Here is a 12,394-nt window from a genome sequence, read left to right as displayed (position 1 = left end):
TGGGAGACAACCTGTGAGGTGCAAGAGCAGGCAGTGCCAATAGCGTTAAATGCAAGCGATACGGTGGGGGTGGGAGTAGGGTGAGGAGACACGGAGGTGTTGGGACTCTTCTTCTGGATGGGCCTGAAACAAAACTGGGCAGGTCTGAACCCATCCAGACTCGCCCGTAGCTACGCCCCTGCTTACCACTGGGCTATTTATAACTCCACTTCCCTGGCTTATGACCATATATTCTTCCATTGGGAAAGGCATGATACTATTTTGTAATGTTTCAGCAGGAGCATTTCAACTTAAGATAACATTTATATTACATAGTAACATAGTAGGTGACGGCAGAAAGACCTGCACGGTCCATCCAGTCTGCCCAACAAGATAAACTCATATGCGCTACTTTATATGTATACCTGACCTTCATTTGTATCTATCATTTTCAGGGCACAGACCGTAGAAGTCTGCCCAGTACTAGCCATGCCTCCCAACCACTAGTCCCGCCTCCCAACCACCGGTGCTGCCACCCAATCTCCGCTAAGCTTCTGGGGATCCATTCCTTCTGAACAGGATTCCTTTATGTTTATCCCACGCATTTTTGAAATCAGTTACCATTTTCATCTCCACCACCTCCCACGAGAGGGCATTCCAAGTGTCCACTACTCTCTCTGTGAAAAAATACTTCCTGATATTTTTCTTGAGTCTGCCCCCCTTCAATCTCATTTCATGTCCTCTAGTTCTACCGCCTTCCCATCTACGGAAAAGGTTCGTTTGCGGATTAATACCTTTCAAATATTTGAACGTCTGTATCATATCACCCGTTTCTCCTTTCCTCCAGGGTATACATGTTCAGGTTAGCATACGTTTTATAACACAAATCCCATACCATTTTTGTAGCTTTTCTTTGCACCGCTTCAATTTTTTTTACATCCTTAGCAAGATATGGCCTCCAAAACTGAACACAATACTCCAGGTGGGGCCTCACCAATGACTTGTACAGGGGCATCAACACCTCCTTTCTTCTGCTGGTCACACCTGTCTATACAGCCTAGTAACCTTCTGGCTACGGCCACCACCTTGTCACACTGTTTCGTCGCCTTTAGATCCTCAGATACTATCACCCCAAGATCCCCCTCCCCGTCTGTATATATCAGACTCTCACCGCCTATACGTCTCCCATGGATTTCTACTCCCTAAGTGCATCATTTTGCATTTCTTACCATTGAATTTTAATTGCCAAACCTTATATTATATATTACTAGTAAAAAAGGCCCGTTTCGTACAGAAATGAAACGGGCGCTAGCAAAGTTTTCCTCAGAGTGTGTATGTTTGAGAGAGTGAGTGTGTGAGAGAGAGTGAATGTGCGCGCGTGTGTGTGTGTGTGTGTGACAGAGGGAGAGTGAGACTGGGTGCGAGTGTGTGTGTGAGAATGAGAGTATGTGCCAGGGTCTCCCCCCCCCCCCCCCGGTCTGTCTCCCAGTTGCAGGGGGGATTCCCCCCTCCCTCCCAGTTCCAGGGGGGTTCCCCCCGTCCCTTTCTCCCAGTTGCAGGGTCTGTCTGTGTCCTCCCCTCTCCTTTTGTCCTCAATTTAAAAACGACAATGTGAAGCAGCAGCTCCTAGGTTTGCTTGTTTGTGAGTGTATAGCAATGACGGCTGCGTGGGGGAGTTGAAACAGAGATTAACCAATGGGCTTCCTTGCTTACCGTACACTTGCTTGGGTCACTTCCACTCCTGTGTATTAAACGTCCTGAAGCATGTCATAGGTTTGCTTCTTTTGTTTTCAGTGAATGGGATGACGGCTGCGCTGGAGTCGTAGCCAGTGGTGTTTCCTCCTCCTCCCCCCCCCCCCCGCTTCCGAGTCGCCAGTGGTCCTCGACCCCGAGCCCTCACCCGCCTCCTCCACATTGGACACTCGCCGCAGCCATTTGCTCGCCGTGTTGCCGCCCTCCCTCTTCGTCCTGTGCGAGAGTGTGAACCTGGCCTCTCTCCTGCTTTCGGCTACTGATTGGCTCCTTGAATGTGCTCCGCCCTCAACGTCATTACGTTTGACGCGAGGGCGGGGCCCACATCTGCTGCTACAGAGCTTCGAACAAACGAACTGGCTTCATTGACGTCAGTGGTCAATGGAACGTTGAGAGTGCTTTTTATGTCCAGATGGGGCGTGGCCTAGGGCGCAGATTGGCGTGGCTGAGTGCGGGAGTCCGAATAGCCTAGGTCAGGAGCCACAGTTGGAGAGAGGTGAGCTTCAGAACGTCTGAGGGGGATTCAGAATGTTTGAGGGGGATTTTATTTATATAGATACCCAAATTGACTATAGGGGATAACAGGCTGACCATTTGTATCCCGACTTGTGGAAATATCACCCCTGATGTTTCCCTAAAGTCTTAGGGCTCACTAGGATCCTGTTCAGGACATGCAATGCTCATGACATGACTATGTATGTACTAGGACATCAAGTTGAATCAACAGCTAGTTTACGGACAGGAAGCTCTGGAGGATGGGAAAGAGGAATAACAGTTGCAAAGACAGGACATTTTTCTGCTGAAACAGAATAGTCACGAGAAGCATGGTTCTACTGATAACGGTTCCGAAAGCAGACTGCGCAGAAGTTTTAAGAAATACAAAAGAACCCCCCCCCCCCCAAAAAAAAAAAAAAAAAAAAAACTCCACGATTTTCCCCCACCCTTTACCTCAGATAACTTTACCACTGATATAACTGAAGCTTTATGCAGAGAAACACCATATTAAAACATAAAATACATGTACATTATGTGCAATACCCAAATACAAACACACAGTAGGTGCGATTGGGGACTTATACCAGTGGCATAGCGGGCCTGGGCCCCCCCAAATTGGCTCTGGGGTCCCTGGTTTGGCTGGCGGGTTCCCCAACCCCCACCAGTTGAAGCATTTGTCCCGCGCTGGTCTCACTGCTTTACCTACCCTCATCTTCTCAGCCGTGCCATTCACCTCGGTCTGTGCCCTGAAGAGGACAGGTACAAATCAAGGTATACACAAAAAGTAGCACATATGAGTTTATCTTGTTGGGCAGACTGAATGGACCATGCAGGTCTTTTTCTGCCGTCATCTACTATGTTACCTCCTTTTAGTGAAACTGAGCATGCGCGACACTTTGCACATGCTCAGTTTCATTAAAACAAGCATGCATGGCGCAACTGAGAACAGCGTAGGGCAGGCATTGGAGACCAGTGCGGGACAAACACTTCAGCTGGCGGGGGTTGGGGACCCCTGCCAGCCAAGGTACCATCATGCAGCGGCGGAAGCAGGGAGGGGGGTGGGAGGCCTGCCAAAATGTGCCCCCCCCCCCCCCCCCCCGGTCAAAGTCTGGCTAAGCCCCTGACTTACACATGAACAAATGGGCCATTCCTGTAATTAACTTAGTTTGCCTGGTACCATCTCTTTGAGATTGTGTCTTCAAAACGAGAATACCCTTGCCTATTGTGTGCTCTTTGCTGTCTTGCACTGTATTTTCCTACTTGATCTCACTTGTTATGCCTCATACATGCTTCTAATTTCTAAGCAACCTACAGTAGATCCAATCGTTTGAAAGTAAATTTGTCATCTTGGCTGTCCTTGTCTAGAAGGCAAGATATTTTCTGCACTACTTCCATACTAAACTCCATCCTAGACTTGCCTGGTCCCACGCTGGAATGCTCGGGTTTTTTTTTCTGCTGCTTCCCGCTGCCTTAGGATCTCAAGATCTTTCACATCATTATCTCCATCCTTGGCCGAGCGAGCCTGACCTGTGGCTGCCAGCTTTTCTGAATTCTGGGGGAGAAGCGAGATAAATGATTGAGTTTGTCAGTATACTCCTGCAACTACAGTCTTGCACCCCACCACCCCCCCCCCCCCCCCCCCCCCCAAAGTCTGCACACAGCTCACTCCCAGGTCAAACTATTTTGACCTAGGATCTCCTTTACCCCACTGTACATGTGACCTGCATGGACTGGGTAGAAAGGAGCAGAAAGAACAGAGGATCTGTTTCCATACCTGGTCTCGGCACATGAGGGAGATGATTTCCAGAACGTGCATACTCCACTGTTGCTCCGTCTGCGAGCTGGCCAGAAACTTGAGGAGGTCATCCATGCCACTTATGTGCATGGCCCACAACACTTTGTCATGAGTGCTGGCATCATCATCTACATTCTGAGGGAAGACAGGCAAAAAGAGAAGTCATCTTTCTTTCCTCGTTCCACCCCCCTCCCCCAAATGCCATGCAATTCCCCTTTCCATATGGCATGCTTTGTGGAATCAGTTTTAAATCTTTCATTAACATTATTTCTGGATACCAATGCATTCAATGAGGTATCCTATGATTTCTAAAAACATTGACAGTCTCAACAACTGTGATGTCCCTACTGAGCCACTTCCAGTGTAGCTCTTCAGCCAGCTACAGGGTGTGATAAGGGCAATAGTAAAGGACATTTCAGCAGTAACCTCAGCTCCAAGAGGAATATAGCCCAGAATGTATCCTACTGGGTTCCAATACTTGTTCTTGCCCACTCGGCTGGCTGGGAATACAGCTTAAACTTCAGCTTGAGTTTTTGTGACATACACATTTTATAAACAATATCAAGTGACTTCCCAAACTAAGGCCAAGATGCACGACTCGTTAAAGCCCTTTCTTTACCTATTCCCTTAGCGAATCAGTAAGGGAAGGGCATGCATCAAGGAATAGGAATGCAAATGAGCTGCTCGTTGTAGCTCACTTGCATTCTCTATTCCATCGTTAAACAGTCGGCCAGTCGAACATGCGCAGAGCAGCCAAGCGTTATGCTGGCTGCTCTGTGCATGCCAAGGTCTACACATTCAACTGGTTGCACATGAAATTCATAAACTATCAAGCAGCCGTAAAATGCATATCGAAACAATTCAATCTTTATTAAATATTAAACATATCAAAAATTCTTATAACAATATTGTCCTATCAACCTATCACTTGCACTCAATCTCATTCACACCCCATATACACTATATAAAATTACACCCTATAGCAGAGTAGACATATATCAAATACGTAAGCCTCTACATAGAGATATGCAGCAGTCCCAAGCATATCATCATAGACAGACTTAGGCTCGCCACGTCATCTTTCCTCCCTGGCCCGCCCTCGTCTGACGTAAGTTACTTACATAGGTTACTTAAGTCAGACGAGGGCGGGCCAGGGAGGAAAAGGAGTGAAGTCTGAAGGGAGGCGATCAGCTGTTGCCTGCTGCTGCGCCTTCACACGGAGGTGAGAAACGCTATGAGGGCCCGGCCCGGTGGCAGACGGAGGGGGGCGGGAGGAGGGGGAGCGGCGGGGGTGCAGGAAGCTGTCATTTCAATGCAAGTGGGAGGGGGGAGCGGCGGCAATCTCGGGGGGGGGGGGGGGACACATCTATAAAGGACGTCCATAGGCACAGCTCCTTTTTTTTAAAATATATATAGTAAAGCTCCGAGAGGTACAGACCTCTCGTTAGATTTTCCAGCGTTAAGGCAATCGGAAAAGGTTAATGCATCTCATTACAATAGGGTTTCTACACAATTTGCTCATCTGCATTCCGTTTTCGTTAGCTGCTACCGTCGTCGGAAAAAGGCTCGGAGAAGCCTTTAGTGCATGCCAGGGTTTACTACTTGCTCATTAAAGGCTCGTTAAGTTTAGTGCATCTGTCCCTAAGTCCAAGGCACACCTATATTTTCAAAAACGTTGTGAGGTATATCAGCTTTCATGAGAACAATCAGTGTGGACACTGGAAGGACTCTTAAGGCTGAAAGAAAGGGGAAGGAAGCACTAAAAAGTCTCACTCATAGAAGGCTCATGAGGGGAAGGAAGCACACAAGGCCCAGATATAAATGCCCATGCTTGGTTCCCACACTCGAGGGCTCATGTTGTATCTAGGAAAAAGGCAAGTGGAGTTGCTTAACTGTTAACAGGGGTTTCTCTGTAGGCAGTCAAATTGCTCAATGCTGTCACCAACTGAACCACTGTGCCAAAGTTCTCCTCCAGCTCAGAAGTCTTTCTAGACTTTTGATCCTGTATGTAAGTTCCTCAGCTTCCCCTAGTGCTCCTGTCCAACAGTCTATTTCCTAGCTGTCCTTGGTTTATTTTTTTTCAGGATCCAAAGTGACATGGAGAAATTCATGCCGAAGGAAACTCAATTTGTTGTCACACCTTGAGAGTGCTGCAATAGTGAAACTTTGGCCACAGTCGGTGTGACTGACCCATTGAAATGTAACATCTTTTAAGCTAAGTGTTTGAATTTTTCACACATTTGTCACAGAATTGAAGTAATCCGTTGAAACTGCACCTTAAGTGGAGCTTTGACAATCATTTATGTGTAAGGGTTTTTTTAAATGCCTATGAAGACAACTGACCCTGATTTAAAGTCCTCTTTTCCCAATTAATGTTTCTGTTTCAGTGGAGGTGGGGATGCTGAGGCTTTTTCCCTTCCACATTTTTTTACTCCACGGAGGCTAATATAGTAATTTTAAAGTACTTCCTAAACTATTTTGAAGAGCTTTTCTTTTGTTATTACTGGAACATTTACTCTTCTATCCTCTTTATTGTTGAATAAGTGTGCATTTGGAGGCAGGTTTACCTGAGGTTGTTGAGATTATAGGTTACAAAAGCAGATATGCTTTCTTCAGATCTGTGGTACATCACAAGTAGTATATATGTGCTCATTTGCAGATCAAGGTACGAACCAACTGTTCCAACAGGCTGGAGTAAGGCCCCGGGAAAGCAGTCAGCAGGACTATGCACAGGTTTTTGTGGAATTCCATTAACTAACCAAAGATAAATTTGAGGGCCCAGATTGTAAAGGTACCTTTAGGGCAGGCCATGTGTTTATAATATCTCTTCTAAACCTGCAAACTAAATAGGTCTTAGCCCCAATTCAGACAGAGATAGAAGAGCACCCAACAGAAAAGGTGAAGGGATTTTGATTAGGAGCCCTAGCCCATCGAGCATATCAAATCCGTTTAAGCAGAGTTGACTTTGTGGTCGAAAGCTTCCTGGAAGCTAAAGCAAAGTTACTTACCTGTAACAGGTTATAATTTAGTTTATAGTTTATTAATACTTGCTATACCGCCTAACCTAACTGGCAAGTGTTCTGCAAAGACAGCAGGCCAATTAGTCTTACATGTGGGTGACATCATCCACAGAGCCCAGTGCAGAAAATGCTGCCTAGTGAAGTTTCACTTTAAGAATTTGAGGCAGCATACCCATAGCATATGCGCAGGTGCCTTCCGGCTCACGTCGACCAATAGTACTATATCAATCTCAATAGCACACTATGGACTTCTCCTCCAGTGACTTGTTCGAAACTTTTTTAAACCCAGATACGCTTACCGCAGTTATCACATCCTCCAGTAACAAGTTCCAGAGCTCAACTATTCTTTGAGTGAAAAAAATATTTCCTCCTATTTGTTTTAAAAGTATTTCCATGCATTTCATTGAGTGTCCTCTGGGCATTGTACTTTTTGAAAGAGTGAAAAATCGATTCACCTACACCTGTTCCACACCACTCAGGATTTTGTAGACCTTAATCATATACCCCCTCAGATGTCTCTCTTCCAAGATGAAGAGCCCTAACCTCTTTAGCCTTTCCTCATATGGGAGCAGTTCCATCCCCTATATCATTTTGGTCACTCTTCTTTGAACCTTTTCTAATTCCAATATATCTTTTCTGAGATACGGCGACCAGAATTGAACACAATGGAGCGATACAGAGGCATTATAATATTTTTCATCTTATTATGTATCCCTCTCCTAATAAATACTAGCATCCTGTTTACTTTTTTGGCCGCCACCACCACACACTAGGCAGGAGATCTCAGCTTACAATGAAACCTACCTAGATCTTTTTCTTGAGTGGTTACTCCTAAAGTGACCCTAGCATCAGACAACTATGATTTGGATTATTCTTCCCAATGTGCATCACTTTGCTTTTGTCCACATTAAATTTCATCTGCCATTTGGATGCCCAATCTTCCAGTTTCTTAAGGTCTTCCTGCAATTTTTCACAATCTGCTTGTGTTTTGACAAATTAAATAGTTTTGTGTCATCTGCAAATTTAATCATCTCACTTGTTCCGATTTCCTGATCATTTATAAATATGTTAAACAGCACCAGTCCCAGTACCGATCCATGCGGCACTCCACTATTCACCCTCCTCCATTGAGAAAAATGGCCATTTAACCCTATCCTCTGTTTTCTGTCCAATAACCAATTCTTAATCCACAGAAGGACATTGCCTCCTATTCCATGACTTCAAAGGTTTCTCTCAAGAAGTACTTTGTCAAAGCTTTTACTATTTTACTATTACTCTATTTTCTATTCTGTATATATTCCCAAAGTTGGAAATCAGACAGTGATGACTCTTTCCCATGGCACACCTGATCAGGTCTAAAATCAAACTGAGAACATATGGTCACAGATGGAATAAGCATGGGTATATGTATCTAGGCAAAAAAAAAATATCTGCACAAGAACTGAAGTACATATGAATGAAAACGGCATGCCCATACCTTCTCTTCTTCAGGGTCAGTGGGAACATGCAAAATGTTTCTAATCAGCAGCAAAATCCGTTCAATCAACAGATTGTCTTCATCCTCTCTCTGCTCCCAATCCTGCGAGTAAAAAGACAAGAAAAGGATTTTTAGCCTCCAGTACATCCTGAAACTATGGACAGCTGAAAAAGCACCAGAACCAGGTGAGCAGCACCACTGCAAAGGGAGAGAAGCAAGTAAAAGAAAATTAGCCATGAATTGTTTAAGAAACAGCACAAGCAAGGGCAGACATAATGCAAAAACAGCAAAGGTCTCACCAGTTGCAGTAGCTCATATAACTTTTCACTGAGGGATCCAAACAGTTTCTCACTGGCAAAGGCCTAAGTCAGACAAAGTAAAAAATAAAATGAGTGAGAAAAACATCAAAGGAAAAAAAATCTTAATACCACGTCACACAACATGCTAAATAAATAAATAAACAAACAAACCAATCCAGGATAAGACAGGCTGTGCTAAATACCCACCACTAATAGTACATGCACATATATACATTGGAAGAAGCAGGGTTCAGGGTTTTATAGTCCGGTTCGTACAGCCCTTCATCCTCTCCAGCTGGATGCAATGAACACCAATTAACAGTGGGTCATAATAAACATAATTTCTTACGCCTAACTCCAAAGTGCTTCAAGTAGAAAGGACTGCTTATGAATTTCAGTACATAGATCAACATGGGTGAGAGAAGCCTGACCTTGTTACCCTTCTCTCCTGAAAGGTTTGCCTTCATACAACCCTGAGGGCAAGTGGTAAACTCAGAGCCTCTCCTGCAGTAAAGACACTGCATCCCACTGGAAGACTGCACTGTAGACACGGGCACACTGCTGTTCAGCTACATTCTGGAGGTTAGGGAGATCCCCCCACCCACCTTTTCATCTCAGCCAAACTCACCTCCTTGTATGCCTGCAAGTATGAAACTACCTGCAGATAGTGGTGCCGAAATGCGGGATCCTGAGGAACTTTACCAAAGCAAAGGAGTGCCGGTTGAGTTAGGTTCACCATTAGCCTGAAGACAACAGAAAAAGAACCTCACTTAAATCTCCCAGACAAAGGTTGGTTTCAATGAACAGCTGAACATTGCTAGGCAGGCACTGCAACAGTCACAAACAGAGCAAGTGTATTTTTACGGAGATATGAAGAGAAACAAACGCATTCGTTCTTCTAATTTATTGGTGTGACATACAGTTTGGGAAAGTAATAAACTGACCTGCGAGTTCAAACAGCCTGACCTCCTGTATGATAATGACTTATTTTGGTGTTTTAAATTTGTCCTGTTAGTACCAGTGGGTGGGCCCAGAGCTAACATGGGTGAGTACTCTGTATATAGATACGAGTAGCATTTCTTGGGATACTACAAAATAATTCCTTAGAATGCACTTGATGAGGATTTCTAAATAGTCTGCCCAACAGCTGCACTACATCAACATAAACCACATACTGTAGCTTGGCATCGGCCCTTCACTCTCCTTCCCTACCCCCCTCCCCCCTCAAATCCATCCCCATAGCCCAGCATCAGCCGTTCCCTTCCCTGCTCCCCACATTCATCCCCGTAGCCTGGCATCAGGTTTAAAAACTTTCCCTTCCCTATCCCCCCCTTCCATCCCTGTACCCCAGCATCAGGCCTTCCATGCCCCGCCATCCATCCCATAGCTAAGCATCAACTCTACCCTATCTCTCCACCCCTCCGTGTAGCCTAGTGTCAGCTCTGTCCTATCCCCACTCCCCCCCCCACCCCAAAGCACACCTGTATTAAATACAAAACCTTTTGTTTTTTAATGTCCTTGGTAATGCAGAGCCCACTCCCACTCAGAAATCTGCCTACGTTAAAATTTTTCTTTTTATTTTAAACCTGGGTATTGCAGAGAGCAACCCCACCAACATTAAATGCAACTTTTTTTTTTAAATTTTAAGCTGGGCACTGAGCCCACACTCCCCCCCCCCCCCCCCCCAACTCAGAAAGAAATCCAACAGAAGTACATTAAATATACCTTTTTCCTCTAGGCAGTGAAGAGCCCACCCCCACCCATAAGTCCACCAACATTATACATAACTAAAATTAAAACATTTGATTTTTACCTGGGTTTGAGTGTTGAGTTTCCCAAAAGACTACAGTTATGAACACTATGCAGTGTGAACCTGGAGCAGAGCACAGACTGTGCTGGCTCCTATGTCTGTTTGTGGTCGTGGAGGAGTGCTGAGGCCTGGGCCTGAACTGAGAGGGCCCAACTTCTTCAGCTGACACTAAAACAGAGAGACCGGCCAGCTGAGCCGTGAGAGCTGCAGAGCACTCGGCCGAGCCACAAGGGCAGCAGAGTTTTCTACTGGTGTGCACATGTGCACAGCAGGAGCCCGAGGTGGTGGGGTGGCAGGGTAGCAGGCACTGGTGAGAGCAGCTGCAGAGCACTCAGCCGAGCCGCAAAGACATCAGATTTTTCTACTGGTGTGCAGAATGTGCACCACAGGAGGCCCGGGGCAGCAGGGTAGCAGGCGCCAGTGAGAGCAGCTGCAGAACACCCAGCCGAGCCACGAGTGCCACAGGGGGCCCAGGGTAGCAGGCACTGGTGACAGCAGATGCAGAACCCTAGGGCAGCAACTGCAGAACACTAGGGCAGCAGCAGCACTATCAGCCACGATGTGGTGTCAGCAATAGTGAGCCGGTAAATTAATTGCTACTTTCGGAGCAGCAGGTCCTCCTGTCCTGTTTTGACTTTCGAGCACAAGCAGATTAAACTAACTTCACTCCCGAGTACCAACTTTCCGGTCCCAGAGTGACCTGGACCTAAACACAGCAGGAAAACAAATTAGACATAGGTAGGATTTTTTAGAAGCGCTGCAAACAGGCTGCCCTCGAGCTTGCATGCATGTGGCTGAGCACAGATGAACTGAAAGGCTGCCTAACCAGCACCTAGAAGACTGGCACCAGTTGGTGGATGAGACAAACTAGGTGGGCTCAGGCCCACCCGTAACTACACCCCTGGTTAGTACTGTCTTTTAAGTTGTTTTTCAAATGTGTTTGTTGATTTGTGATCTGACTAGAACTTGAAAAGGTGCAGAATAGAAAATATTTTGAAATAAAAGTCACTTACAAATAGAGCGACATCCTACTGCAGAAAGCACAATTTCTTTCTAAATTATCCTGTCTGGTTACAGGGAAAAATTGTATTTTTCATTAGTTTATGTATAGATAAATAGATATATTTTTTTAAGCTTTTACACAACAGTTTGTACAGCTGAGCATCAGGGGATTTTTTTCAATCACTCTTTGGGTGGAGTGAACGAGGGGATTTAAATCCCAGTAAAGCAGAGTAGTGCTTGATAGCAGCGGAGCAATGTGGAGATGCTGGTGAGAGTCCACATGGGTTTTTAAGAATATTAGTTTAGTTTTTTTTTTAATGGAGGTCTACTATTCTATATGCGCCATTTTTTAAAATTAAGTTTAGAAATATTATGAAAATTACACACAAGTACCAACTTATTTGAGGAAAATTGGAAAGTAACCATTATAGTACAACTAGTATAAAAGGCCCGTTTCGGTAGGCAATGAAACGGGCGCTAGCAAGGTAATCCCCCCCCCCCCCCCCCACCTGCAGGTTCCTTCCTGTCTCCCCTGCCGCCACCCATCTGGTCTCAGGACCCCCTCCCCATCAACCCTCCTCTGCCCCTGCAGCCACGCATGTGCAGCGGCCCTCCTCTCTCCCCTGCTCCCCCTGCAGCCACCCATGTCCAGCAACCCTCCTCTCCCCCTGCAGCTACCCTTGTCCAGCGACCCTCCTCTCCTTTCCCCTTGCCCCCCTGTAGCCACCCATGCCCAGCGACCCACCTCTCTCCCCTGCCCCCCCT

At 45.9% G+C, this 12,394-nt stretch overlaps 1 protein-coding gene across 4 annotated transcripts in view; it reads right to left on the bottom strand.

Annotated features, from left to right (window-relative positions):
* Positions 1-12,394, bottom strand: part of TIMELESS (timeless circadian regulator) — a 163,180-nt gene that overhangs the window by 114,211 nt on the left and 36,575 nt on the right. For all 4 annotated transcript variants that reach the window (XM_030196703.1, XM_030196706.1, XM_030196705.1 and 1 more), the window contains exons 4-8: positions 9,446-9,560; positions 8,818-8,880; positions 8,519-8,620; positions 4,001-4,156; positions 3,645-3,778 (exon numbers count right to left, since the gene is read on the bottom strand). In XM_030196703.1, the coding sequence (XP_030052563.1) occupies positions 3,645-3,778; positions 4,001-4,156; positions 8,519-8,620; positions 8,818-8,880; positions 9,446-9,560 (570 nt within the window). The remainder of the gene's footprint in view (positions 1-3,644; positions 3,779-4,000; positions 4,157-8,518; positions 8,621-8,817; positions 8,881-9,445; positions 9,561-12,394) is intronic.

This window comes from Microcaecilia unicolor, chromosome 3, assembly GCF_901765095.1.
Source record: "Microcaecilia unicolor chromosome 3, aMicUni1.1, whole genome shotgun sequence".
NCBI classification, from domain to species: domain Eukaryota; kingdom Metazoa; phylum Chordata; class Amphibia; order Gymnophiona; family Siphonopidae; genus Microcaecilia; species Microcaecilia unicolor.
The sequence above is the reverse complement of the archived record's forward strand: the minus strand, read 5'-3'. Positions and strand labels throughout refer to the sequence as shown.